General features: G+C 35.0%; 1 protein-coding gene across 5 annotated transcripts; it reads left to right on the forward strand.

Annotated features, from left to right (window-relative positions):
- The first annotated feature begins 8,183 nt into the window (after positions 1-8,183).
- On the forward strand, positions 8,184-14,070 carry LOC120262852 (KHG/KDPG aldolase-like). Of its 5 annotated transcripts, XR_005537003.1 has the most exons (11): positions 8,184-8,496; positions 9,445-9,499; positions 9,589-9,624; positions 9,717-9,761; positions 10,104-10,187; positions 11,113-11,178; positions 11,326-11,364; positions 12,184-12,283; positions 13,213-13,374; positions 13,723-13,832; positions 13,943-14,070. XR_005537003.1 is itself a non-coding variant. In XM_039270753.1 (10 exons), the coding sequence occupies exons 1-10, from the start codon at positions 8,291-8,293 to the stop codon at positions 13,720-13,722; spliced, it is 861 nt and encodes a 286-aa protein (XP_039126687.1). In that variant the 5' UTR covers positions 8,184-8,290; the 3' UTR covers positions 13,723-14,070. The 5 variants fall into 5 exon arrangements, 4 of the variants coding, with proteins under 4 accessions (XP_039126687.1, XP_039126689.1, XP_039126688.1 ...); XM_039270753.1 differs by having other exon boundaries at positions 13,655-14,070; XM_039270755.1 differs by having other exon boundaries at positions 13,707-14,070.
- The last annotated feature ends 89 nt before the right edge of the window (positions 14,071-14,159 follow it).

Here is a 14,159-nt window from a genome sequence, read left to right on the forward strand (position 1 = left end):
TGTATGTCCTCATATTGAGAGAAGATATGAAGAAGTCTCCATGTGAGTTTAAAGGTCTGCGAGTATTGTTAGGCCAATGGCGCTTGCACTATCCAGGAAGCCCCGTTCTGCAGATGGGTTAGACAACCTATTAGGCCCCTGTCTCGATGAGTACTCCATGGTGGAAGTCATACTTATGCGGGTAATAATGAACAACCACTACCACCTGCTTGTTTTAGAGAAAGATAAGAAAGAGTACCTGCATTATAGCTCGATGTCAAGCCCCTTACACGACGTAGCTGCAAATAAGATGGTAAGTTCATATGTTTTTATGGGTTGAAGTTGGAAATTGGAACTAACTACCATCATGTCATTTTTTTTAACAGTGGAAAGTGTTGGAGAAGTATCTCGAAAGGTAAACTTGATGTTAGTGAGACGAGTGGATACCCATTAACACATGTTCGAGATTGTCCACAACAGAAGATAGACAGTGTCGATTGTTCAATATACGTAATGCTATTTTTAGAACAAATCCTGAATGGAGAACAACTCCATTTGCCTGAAATTGATGTCCCATGGTTGCGTTTAGTGTATGCTAACAAAATATATACAGATGGCCTCCACAAAACCCCCAACACCACAAAGCAAATGGCCGTCGTACGAGAAAAAACCAAGTTGTTGCTGATAAAGTTGTGGTGGAGCAAGGTGAGGCTCCTAAACCCCCAACAGAAGAATGTGCCGCTCCCAAACCGGAGACCACGGTAGCTGTGCCTCTAGCATCATCAAATGAAGACCCAGTTGATACTCTTGCATGATTTTCTTTTATGCTGCATGTGCAGTTATCAAATAGACAATCTGCCTTTATTTTGCAGTTTTTAGTTTACGTTGTCGGATAATTGGTTAAAAACTCTTTTTGGGAATTAAAATCTACTATATTTGTGCTAATATCTGTAATACGTTACATGTCTGGCCTTTGCCGGTTACTATTGAAGTTTTCACTTTACGTTTTTGAATTGCCATTTAAAGAACATGTTTGCGTATTAACATCTATCATATATGTGCCATTTCATACAATACTATTTATATCCAATGTTCAATGTTTAAAAAATTTGACTGCGAGTTAGGATGTAATTGAGCAAAGTATTGAGTGAACATATGTACATATAATTTCAATTTCCTTTGTATGTTTACTACTTCCGGTTCAGTATTTCCCTTAGCAGTTTACGATCTAAATAAAATGTTTGCATCTTAATAATTGCAAAACTTTTCAAGAACAACTTCATTCAAAAACTATAGTTTGTATAGATAACATCCAAATCAATCCTCAATCACAGCATTACAAGTTACCCGATTGTGTCCAATGTTATGACAACGAGTACAGTGAATATCTCGCACACCAAATGCTTGTAACTCAATTCGTGTTCGTCTAGGCCGACTTGGTCTTTTCTTTGTAATGGGCTATCGTATACGGAGAATGCGAGAGATGTCCATCAGCTTATCATCATCAGGGATGAGAAATATAGGATCTGCGTAAGTTGCTCTATAAAAATCAACAGTGTGGTAGTTATCTGCATACCGATGGGCATTGGTATCATGTTGCATAATTGTTGCACACGCATGTTTACATGGGAGGCCGGATACCTCCCAGCGCCTACAGGAACATGTTCTCCTAGGTAGGTTGACAGAATAACTTTGATGGTCAAGCACTTCAAACCATTCCCCGTCTGAGCGGCCAACAACTAAAGACCGCTCTCCTCTACTGTTTCCTCGAGGACTTTGTGGATCTCAGGACATAGATGTGTTTCCCACTTTTTACAGCGTTCACATCGATCATACATCATATTCATCAATTTGAACATGATACAAGTGTGTGTTCGAACATAAGTACAAATCGTAAATATTAGGTGGTAATGTAACATTTTAAACTTAAATGATTAATGTTGAACACAAGTAGAAGAAAGTAATTGATTATTAACAAATAACACTAATAAATAACAATCCTGAAACAATTGACACGAATGTTAAATGTGAACTAAGAATCTCGAACATGAAAGAGGGAACCTAAATTGGTAGACCTTATCAACATCACATAAAGTGTTAATTGAACAGGTGCACCAAAAAATAAAGAATTAGTTATGAAATATAATGTTTCGTTCCAAAATCTTGTACCTAATGGAGTCTACCATGTTAGACACCGGAAGATGGCGTGCATCCTTCACCCAAGCATTGAATGACTCGGCAACGTTAGAATACATCTCACCCCATCTTGGTCCTTTAAACAAATAATTGCACCAGTGGGCCATGTCTAATTTATGAAATAACCAGTTATGCGCCTAAACTAATGCAAATGAAAGTGCATGCACAACATCTTCATACTCTGCGGATGTGTAATATGCAACCTTGACAATCAAAGACCAGCATTCATCTTTCAATGCTTACCCTAGGCCGCTACCAATTTTGTAAAAGTTTGCCTGCAGATGCCGTAAGCAATACGCATGTGGTGATGAAGGAAACACCTTCATAACTGCGTTTACAAGCCCCTTGGATCTATTTGAAATGAATGTTATAATCTTGTCATAGTCATCTTTGCCATACAGTGCATCACCCAATGTCAACATGAACCAAGTCCAATTTTCCTCCGTCTCATTGTCGACAATTGCGAAAGCTAAATGAAAGAAACCTTCATTACCATCTTTTCCAGTTGCACCTAATAAGATTCCACCATATCTCCCTAATAAATGAGTCCCACCAAAGAATAGTAAAGTTTTGCAACCCCTCTTAAACCCTTCAAGAGATGCATGAAAACAAAAAAACCCAAGCCTAAAATGCTCGCCGTCTCTGTCGATAATGAAAATACTGCCGAAGTTGGTTATAGACACTTTATTAGTGTACCATATAAGTAAGTCATAGCTTGCCACATCACACTCATGAAGAATCTCTCTTGTGTACTCTTTGCCCATCCAAGCTTGTTTGTAGGGCAAATGAACACCATAATCACATAATATATCTCATTGTATATCAACTACACGATATAAAAGGACGATCACGGAGTTTCTGAATTACTTGTCTACTGACCCATTTTTTTGAAGCCTTTAGATGAAATGTCGTGCCAATACCACCACCGCAAGTGTGTGTTCCATTAGCAGTTTTGATTTTTGAAAGTGGGAAGCTTACCTTCTCTTGAAGCATGAACACGCCACTGACAACTAGATTTGGCGCATCTAACAGTAACCCTTTGTGTATCATTTTTAATGAAATAAAAATCTAAGTTGCGTTTGATCGCCAAATCACATAATGCTTCTTTAAAGTGTTGTGCACTATCATAATGTCTACCAATTGTAGTGATTTCTGCATCAATATTTGTTGAAGAGCTTGATATTGCTAAGACCCCCCAGATAACCCTGAAGGTAGCATGGGGTATGGGTCAAAGGAAACTGTTTGCGATAATGAATCCCTGCATATGGGGAAAGAAATAAAGAGTTATTCCAAAATTTGAATAGAAAAGCTAAATATTAAACGGTAATACTGCTTATTAATTATTAACTATATATAACAATAACAAATGCAAGATATTAAACATGAAACTTGAATATAGGTCACAACTGACAACAAATGGCATAATAAGCACATAAGTTACGTATGGGCCAATGGAAGAATCAAATGGACCCTCTGCCTCTACCATGTTAATAGTGACATCCACTATCATCGTGATGACATTTTTCTTGAACATCTAGTGTATATTACACATTCGTTGGAAATCATTTTGTGATCCAATACAAGAAATCGTCTTATGCCCGTCCGAATTAAATATTTTAAAATCAAATTATCAGCTTCAAGACCACAACGCTTTCATACCTCATCTATCACTGCTTCCTACCCCTACAATACAGAAAAGTCCAACACACAACCCTATTCTTTATACCTCACGATGCAATGAAGAGAATCCATCCACACCCTGCAAAATAGGTGATACATTTCGGCACATGTAAACCTGAGTCAGTCATACATTCAAACTCATTTAGATAACTACGTCATTTGCATGCATAAGTCACTCATTACAAACACCATGAAACCTAAATATGCCAAGCAAAGGTTGTAAACCTGAGATGACAAACGTCGGCCAACTCTAATAGAGCTTCTCCTTCGCCTTCAAATGAACTCCTTAATTGATCTCTCTCCTTCAAGCTAGACGAACAAGGTGGACAGCAACAAGGAGAAAAGCATGAGAAGAGACAAAAAAATATATGGTACTTGCTTCTCCTGCACGTTTCCGTACATATACATCTTGATCGGCCGAAAGAATGATGTGATATGGCGCCAACTTTCCCTCCATGTTGAAGGGCACTTCTGGTATTTTGAAAAAACTTAACGTGAGCTCTTAATAGCAGGGACGAAGAAGTAAACGTTTCAAAAAGGAGGGATATCTTGGAGACTGAATTTGTCAGAAGGACTATTTGGTAAACCGAAAAAGTTACAGGGACTAAAAATTAAATTTTCCTTAAATTTATTATTCTTTGTAACAATTTCAAAATCACCGATTTTTTTTTTGATGTTTTAATCCTTATTTTTGTCATCACATGTGGAGACTCATTTTGGTTCAATTTACCTATATATATATATTTAACTCCACCTATTTCTTATTTTCCTGAAACATCAAACTTCCTAAACCAACCAGATCATTCTTTCCAACTCATCTATATTTTAAAACAAGGTAATCTCATTCATGATACATGCATCCCACTATACTTCTCACTAGTCACTTTTTTTCCACCAGCCAATACACTTGCTTTGGTCGTTATAACAACCTCCACTAAAGCCCTTCATTTTCATCATTTATTCTTTATCACAGCTTTTCACTTAATTCTTCATATATATACCTTTGTTCAGCTGCCCCGTTCTACATAATTCTTTCAAAAAATATTTTTTATATTTGAACATCACAATCTCCTTGACTTGTCCAAAAGCTTCTTCAACAGTAATTCTTTTCCCTGAAAAATGAGGCAATTCCTTGCTCTCCAAATGATGTAAACACTAGCAGCCAAAGATGTTCTTCTAACCTTTGCTAATAAAGATTTCCCACCCTCTTTTTGAATAAACCAACTAATTTCTCTCGCCCATAGTAACTGCTTCCTTCTCATCTTGATTACACCTAGCACCTTATTCCACACTTCACAAGAAAATTTGCAGTCAAAAAATAAATGTTCCACCTGTTCTCTTTCTATATTACAGAAAACACAAACATCTGAGTTAACAATGTTCCTTTTCATCAATTTGTCTTTTGTGAGCAATCTCTTCTGCAAAGTTAGCCATAATACAAAAGCATATCTAGGAATATTTGTTGCCGATCACACCAATTTAGTCCAACAGACCTTCAATTGGGTTTGAATTAAAATATTCAAAGCACTCTTAATGTTGTAGATTCCTTGCTTTCCCACTTTCCAAGTAATGGAATCCTGCTTACTCTCATTTACAGCATAATGTTCATTAAAGAACTCAGAGATTCTTATATAGTCCCATCTAGCTGGCATCACCCAATAGTTATTCCTCCAAAAGTCATACACAACAGCATATTTATACATATATGGCTATCTAAAATTGACATCAGGGAAGATATCAGTTATAGACTTGCCATTGCACCGTTGGTCAAACCAAAAAGAAAAGCTTTGCCCATCCCAAAGCTGATAACTAACCAATGGCTTTGCTGTCTTCCTCAATTTCAATAAATTCTTCAAATTCCAACTGTTATCTGTAGCTTTAGTGATCCCCCAAAAACTGAGTCGTTTCAATTTGGTACTTGCCACCCACTTAGCCCACAGTGTTTGTTTTTCTTGGATTAATTCCCATATATGTTTTATCTGTGCTGACTGGTTCCACATTTCTATTGGCTTTACTCCTAAACCACCTGTGGCTTTCTATTTGCATACTAATTCCTAAGCTACTAGGCCACCTTTTTTTTACCCTTTAGATCCATGCCACAAAAAATTCATGCATTTCCTTTCTATCTCATAGATAACCACCTTTGGTATGATAAAGACAGAGCACCAATAGAATTGCATACTTGACAAAACTGCATTAATCAATTATAATATGCTTGCATAGGAGAGTGTTTTTGTAGTCCATGCTGAGATTCTTGCAGTTATCTTTGATATTAAGTCTTGACAATGCTCCTTCTTCAACTTTGTCAAAATTAAAGGGAGGCCCAAGTATTTGACAGGTAATATTCCTTCTACAAATCCCAGTTTTTTTATGATATGCATTTTAACATTTTGTTCCACCCCAGAAAAAAAACACTGCACTTTTCTGTAGATTAGGCTGCAGCCCTAATACTTCTTGAAAGCACTTCAAAGCTATGTGAACCTTCTCAACAGAATTTATATCTCCATTGGAAAAACAAATAAATCAGCAGCAAAACACAAATGATTCAACTTAAGCTCCTCACACCTTCTATGATATTTGAATCCATTCATGTTCATTTTGTTGAATTGCCTAGTTAAGTATTCCATACACAGAACAAATAACATTGGTGAAACGAGATCACCTTGCCGTAAGCCTACGTTCCCTGGAAAATATCCTTAACAATTTACCTATATTGTTAATATTGTTTTATTTAATATTTATTGAAATATTTCAATAAAAACAAAGTAAGCTCAAACCCAAATATTAAAGATCACGTTCCATTTATCATAAAACCGAATTCCACCTATCATCCTAACCATTTGCCAATTAAAATTTGAATGTGTAAATTAAAAAAATCAAACCATTTTCTTAATTAATTCATGGAATTTAAAATATTCAAAAATTATATATTGAATTTAAAATTTTTTTTAAAAAAACTCCGTCATTCTATCCAATGTTGTTACCCAATTACATTGAAATTTGTTTATTTATTTTGATCATTCCATTAAAGAGGGATACTGGGAGATCTATAACAGTGCAGATTTTTCAAACATGTGTTTTTTTAACATACATAAAAATATAATTAAAAAAATAACACAAGCATTTACAACTTGGACCAACCTCGTTGGTCAAATTTATTTATTTTTCTTTTGCGAAAAAAATTATTCTTCTCCCATTTATATATATATATATATATATGAATATGTCAATTGCGGACATTTGTCGAATGTAGTTGAGTACAATACACAAATGAGGGTTGATTAAGGTTTAGTTTAGGTCCATTAGTTAGGTTTTCTTTTTTAAAAATTTGCTATAGGTCTAGTAGAAATAGGGTTGAACATTCATAGAACATTCATATTTGTTAAGGATTAATGCTAACATTCATATTTGTTAAGGATTAATGCTTTATATATATATATATATATGTATATGTGAGAAAGTGTTCTTTGGAACGTCCCCAGAGAATATAAAGGAAGAGAGAGAGGGTTGAGAGGAGAGAGATAGAGATAATTTGGTTGATGAACAGTACAGTGAACAATGCCCAACCATGGTACTTCTGTCAATTGGGTTGGTGGCTTGTTCTAGTGACTGTGCTGAGATTGATTAAATGGTTCAGATTAAAATACTGTATATCCCACTTTTCATAAAATGGTTCCTTTCACTACTAAATAATTAAATCTAAGAAAAAAAACAAACAAAAGCTAACCGGGTCCAACTAGACTTAATCAAACTCCAAATGGACGCGAACTAGACTAGGAATGTCAGTGGGGTGGGGCGGGGCGGGGAATGGGATCCCCGTCCCCATCCCCGCTCTCCACGGGGCAAGGATTCCCCGGTTAAAATTCCCCGCGGGGAAAAAGCCCCCTCGCTAACTCCCCCGCGGAGATCCCCGCTCCATGGGGAATCCCCGCTATGTCCAAAACATAACATGTGGGTTACAACATCGGGGTTACAACCATCGGGATTATTTTAAAGATAAATAATTAGTTTTTATGAATATTAGAAATTTGAAAAATTAGAAGTTTGAATTTTAATTTTGTAAATATATTATATAATGATTTTAATAAAATAATTTAAGATTTTATTAAATAAATATGTTTTAATGAAATATATAAATTTAAATAGTTAATAAGGTGTATGAAATGATTGTGAGTTCTATAATAATAACTAAAAATATTAACAAATAAATATTTATTGATTATATATATAATATTATGTTAATGTTAAAATAATTTTTAATAAATATATTAAAAATATATAATATATATTTTGGGAACGGTGAATTCCGTGCCCCGTGAGGAGGGGAGACCATTCTCCGCCCCCGCCCCGCTAGACGGGGAGGAAATATTTCTCCGCTCCCCGCCCACAGGAAACGGGAATTCCCCACCCCCACTGACATTCCTAAACTAGACTCATGCTCAGAATACCCAACAAAAACCACGCGCTGTGTTTATCCATCTCTTTTTCTCCCGCTTCTCCAATGGCGGCAACCATGCTCTCTCTCAGCAGTCCCCTTCCTCCCTCCTCTCATCCTCCTTGCTCTTCACCTCCTCCTCCCCCTCCCAGAGCCCTCTTGGAGATCCAGAGGTCTCGCATCATCGCCTGCCTCCGCACCTCAGAGTAATTCCATGATTTTCGGCTTCGCATATACTTTTTGTTCTTTGGATTTCCCTTGTTGTACTCTTGATGTGGATTTTGGGTTTTTATTGGTTGATGATGTTGAAAGTCAGATAGATTTGTTTTACTGAGAATCATGGCCAATATCTGTTTGAATGGAAATGATTTTGATGCTTGTTTTTGGTAGTGTACAGTTTGTGCATTGTCATGGCTGGTTGTTATGATTTAGGTTTTTCTCGTTGTGTTTGATTTTAGGGGAAAAATAGAAGAGTTTTATGCATGTTTCTAGTGATTTAGTGTTGCGTTTTTGCTATTGTGGTTAGTGCGTGTTGGGATGGGTGGTATTTAAATGGTTTAGGTTTTGATACGAGTTTGGCGGCTGAATTGTGCTCGGGATGGAATTTTCCATCTTGAAATTTTATTTCAAATTTTTTAAATTAATCCTTGAATTTACATGAATGATTGCAATGTAGACACATGGAAATAGTTTTGATGCCTTCCTCTGTGTTCAATAGGTTTAGAGTCTCTGCTTATGACTGTTTTCTTGATTTCTTATTCGTTGCAATGGGTGCCATTGCTAGGTTACGAATTATGTTCGTATTTTCTGTTGGGATTTGGAATATTTAGTTTTCTTATTCATTGGATGAGTTGGGGAACTATTTCCATGTCCAGCTTGGTGAACCTAGTTGGAGATTCCTCATTTATTGATGAAATAATTTGTTTGTTTGTTTGTTTTTATATCTTTTACTTGTTTATTGGGTTAAGTACAGATTTAAGCATTTGCTCAGCTGATCATGATATCCTTCTTATGTTTATTGTTTTGGTTGATTAGTTGAGAGTCGTTTGGTTTAGTCTGTATTGCTAGCTTGTGCAGCCAACTTATTTTTTGGAAGCTGTTGTTTTATTAAGTTTTGGTTGATGAACTTGAATTGCATGGTTTCTATTTTGTAGAGGACAACTGGCATTGGAAGCTTCTCGGGCTGCTCTCAGAGGTGGTGTCTCTGTTGTAAGTAGTATTCACCTAATTTTCTCTTGGTATATTTGGTAAAAAATTGATGAGTGTTTCTGATTGTTCTTTTTCGTCCCTCTGTATAGGTTGAGATTGTGATGTCTACTCCAGGTGTGTTAGAGGTTGTCTTAATCTGTGCATTAACTTACTGCATTGTGCGTAGTTAGGACTTTAGGTGTTTTCTCTGAACTTACAAAGTCAAATATCTTTGTAGGTGATCAAGGAGCTTGTCGATGAGCATCCTTCATCAGTTATTGGGGTAATGCAAATTAAACGTTCCTATAATTCATGATAAATTGGATGATTATTTTTGAAGATTACTTGGGAGGCTGGGACTTTCTGAAATAGTAACTTGGTATTATTTGTTGTAATTACTGTCCTAATTCTGATATGATTATTTTATGAAATATAAATATTAAGTTGACATAAAGGAAACACCTGTCCTACATGGAGGATTGAATGTTAAGACTATCAACATGATAGTATATTCTTTTAAATTGATGGTAATATTTAAGATGCATGGGGAGCTCATTTTTAAATCTTTTTATAATATATGATGGGTTGTTTCAAGTGTTAGGCTTACCTTGTTCTTATCACGTAGGTCGGAACAGTGCTAGATGCTGCCGACGCAAGGAAAGCAATAAATGTTGGTGCCAAGTTCCTGATGAATCCATGTACAGTGATGGTATGTTGGGTTGCTTCAGATTTGTTTCTTTTTCTTGATAGTGTTTTGTATGTTGATTTGGTCTATGTTAGTGGCACTTTTCTTGATCTTGATTCTCTTTTGCCCTCAAAGTTGGAGTATTTATTGTAGAAAAGTTATCAACACTTAAGTTTTCTTCATCATTGGGGCATTTCTCTCTTTTATCTGATGTTTAATTGGGTAATTTAATAAGCATGCCACTCTGTTAAACCTAATGACTTATTTTGATATTTGAATAGTCGTATTACTTTATATCATGTTCGTTATGCTTTGTTAGATACTAAATCATGAAATTCTGAAGCGCTTGCTATGTGAAGATTTCTTTTCGGCAAAAAGTTCAAATTTTGCAGTTATTGTTTGAAATAGAAAAAATCATAGTAGAATTCTGGACTACATATAATATTAATTCCCTTTTTAGCTTTTTCCTTAATAAAATTAAACCACATGTAATAGCACATTAACATTTAGTTTTAGAAAATAAAATATATTCTACATTTACACTTCTTCTGTCAAATATATATGCATCAATCATCATATTGTATCTGTGGCTCAGCTATTTTTTCTGAATGTTTTATTAATTTCTTATATAATTGTTTATGCACAAGGGTTTTTTTTTTAATTAATAGCAAGTGAAAAGTTCTATAGTATAATGGGAGGGTGTTATCATATGCCTCTGATTGTATTTATATGTGCTGTGCTATGATTTGTTATAGGAAATGGATTTTTAAATAACCCCTAGTCAAAAGCAAGTCCTCTTAGTATTATCGTTGTGAATTTATTGGTTGGTTTTGGTGTTTCTTCAGTAGTCATCCATGTTTTTGTATCAAATTTACTTGAAATAGCAGAAACATGACCATTTTGTTGCAAAGAGCCTCCATTAATTATTTACTTGTGTTTCTTCATTTAGGATATCTTATTTGATGTTCAAGATGATGAAGTTCTTTATATTCCAGGAGTAATGACACCTACTGAAGTATGTATAAGTTTTATACTAATTTCTTTCAATTACTGTTGATGTTTTATCCAGTTTTATGAAATGCTATTTCTTTATTTTGTTTGGAAGATTATCCGATCTCTCTCAAACCCTTGAGTTAATAGAAGCCTTCTGATGGAATTTCAGGTATTATCTGCTTATAAATCAGGTGCTAGAATTGTCAAGGTCAGCCCCATCACTTATAGTTTCTGCTTGAGTAATTTTTATTTTTGTGAAAATGATGTTATTAGCATGCAGACAATATTGGAATGTTGGCAGGAATCATTTTATTTTATTTTTAATTTTTATCGAATGACATGAAACATAGATGATGAGATAAAGCTGCTGAGGGAAAATAGTCAAGCCAATCATGAATCTCATAGGTTTTTTCCTAAAAGGTGAGGAGGAAATAAACTAAGATGTCGGAAAAATGAAATATATGAGATCACAGGGGACCATCCCATGCCATAGGAAGTTGCTTCTTGGAATGCTGTCATTTAAGCACTGGCTGACCACTTATTCAATCTTCAAACCAAACAAAAGCCATACAAATAGACTTTTTATTTCTGCTTGGCCTGTTAAAACAAATGAAGAAAAACTTGATGTAGAAGAATGTAATGTTTAGAAAGCTACTGCTTGTCGTTTGCCTATTTTGAGAGAATTCAACATTCCATTAATGCTAGACTTCCTGGGTGTGCTTAATTCTTTTATGCAGTTGCATAAAGTTACTGGTAAACTTTCCTATATATTGTATATTCAACCTTCTATAACATAATGAATTTTGAGGCTTTTGTAAGCAAGATGTGTGTGCCATCTAGATTATGATTCAGCGATCTCATTAGCCATTCTGGAAAATAATTGTGATTGTCATCTATGATGTTGTTCATTGCTTTCTCGATGGTTTTCACATGGATTGGGGGAATTCTACTTCTGAATATTTTGTCTTGAGCGCCAACATGCTTTCTGGTTTTATCTGCTTGTTCATGTTTTATTTCTCTTTTCTAGGTTTATCCAGTTTCCATTTTGGGTGGTCATAAATACATATCAGCTCTCAAGAAACCATTTCCTCATATTCCAATGGTTGCTTCACAAGGGATTGCAATGGGTACGGAATCTTAAATGAAGAACACTTCTTTGGTAATATTTGGTATTAGCCCATAAATCGTAACTAAGTTAACTTTTAATCACTCCAGCTACACCTCTTGTGAGCATTCATCCTTCTATCTATATGACGGTATACGAAACTATCACATGATTTAATTGGTAATATATCAGTTGAACCGGACTTCTCCTCATTGGTCATGTTACATCACAATTGGTGACATTCTGCCAGAGTATTGTGTTCCGTCCTGCTTCATCCCTTTTTTTCTGCATTATATACATCACTTGTTGTGCCATACCTGTTGAAATTTTATGATAGATAATGTTTTATTAACAAATGTAAATTATAAGATATACCTTAATTTGCCTGATGTTCGTGAGAATATTATTGTCGAATTATCTACCATCAATACTTTTATGAATTGTCTGCATTTTACATCACTTGTTGTGCCATACATGTTGAAATATTATGATAGATGATGTTTAATTAACAAATGGTAAGTATAAGATATACCATGATTGGTGAGTGAATCATGATGGTGATTTAGGCAGTACCGTTTTGTAATATTTTAAGCGCACATAATGTGCATGTTTTTGTTTGAGGCAAGCTCATTCAATAAGAAGTTTCCTAATGCTTCTTTTCAAGACTTGTGTTTCCTTGTCTGATTAGACAATGGCAGGATATTTAACAATTCTCTCCCATTGTCTCTTTGACCATATTATTGTGGTATATATGTCATTTAATTTTTCATTGTTTTAAATAGATAATTTCTTAGTGGACCTGTAGCCTTTGCTGTCCATTGCATATTCTAAACTATGAACTTGCACGAATTACAAATATATCTTCATGGATTGACCTGAAGCATAACCTTGTATCAGTTTTAAGGGGTTATTTTGGGGTGTATTTAAGCTTTCGCTCTTGATTATCTACAGATTCTATTGGGAGATACATTCAGGAAGGAGCATCTGCGGTGGTGTTGTCGGATGCAATATTTGAGAAAGAAGCAATGAGGCAAAGAAACTTTGACGAAATACAGAGACTTGCTCGCCTTGCCTCTTTTCAAGGACTTGGAGCTGGAAAACATCAAGGCCAAGGTATTTTACTTCCCTTTCCTCATCAAATCACTTACAATGTGTTTACAACAACATAAAAAGAAGCAAGCAGAATTAAAAACACTCCTACATACAAATTTCCTTCATTTGCTCATTGATCTTATTTAATTCGGCATTCTTCATTCAAGGTATACCTAACATCTCATTTTGATCTTTGAAAACGAAAAATTGTTATTTTTTTTTCATAGTATACGGATTATTCCTGCACTCAAATGTAAAATTCTGAATAAGAATCCTGGCCTTTTATTTTTTGTTTTAATAGATATATTCATCTATGATGAGTTACTTGTTATGCTAATGAAAACAAATTCAAGCTGCATCTTGGAGTAGATTTGAAGTTAAAAAAGGAATTTGAACATTCATCTTGGCGAGAGTTGCTGCAATCTTGAGCGTCTTGAAAGAGCTTAACAAATGAGCACACAGAGGAAAGAAACCAAAAGGTTTGCCAGTTGTTATCCATAGTATTATATAACCACATGTTTCATTGGCCAATTAATGAAGATCTGATTGTGTATCTCTGGTCTTTTGGTGAATGAGCTCAATGTCACAGTCGACAATTAAATTGTTCTTATACCGTTACTGATGTCAGTATTTGTCTGTAAAAATGGCGTGTATAATACTCAATTCGATGGAATTGTTTGATCTTAAAGAAGTTGGATGATTTCGAACATTAGGTTATATGTTTTGTTGATGTTCCGTCAATGTTGTAAGGGTATATATAGAGAGAAAGAGGGTGAGTTTTCTACGAACGTCATTAGATAAGGATT

Source organism: Dioscorea cayenensis, chromosome 6, assembly GCF_009730915.1.
Source record: "Dioscorea cayenensis subsp. rotundata cultivar TDr96_F1 chromosome 6, TDr96_F1_v2_PseudoChromosome.rev07_lg8_w22 25.fasta, whole genome shotgun sequence".
NCBI classification, from domain to species: domain Eukaryota; kingdom Viridiplantae; phylum Streptophyta; class Magnoliopsida; order Dioscoreales; family Dioscoreaceae; genus Dioscorea; species Dioscorea cayenensis.

Bases quoted from the DNA above. Each gene is read 5' to 3' on its own strand.
- LOC120262852 (XM_039270753.1), top strand. From the start codon at position 8,291: ATGCTCAGAATACCCAACAAAAACCACGCGCTGTGTTTATCCATCTCT. The intron at 8,497-9,444 runs GTAATTCCATGA...TCTATTTTGTAG, and splicing joins GCCTGCCTCCGCACCTCAGA to AGGACAACTGGCATTGGAAG. The intron at 9,762-10,103 runs GTAATGCAAATT...CTTATCACGTAG, and splicing joins ATCCTTCATCAGTTATTGGG to GTCGGAACAGTGCTAGATGC.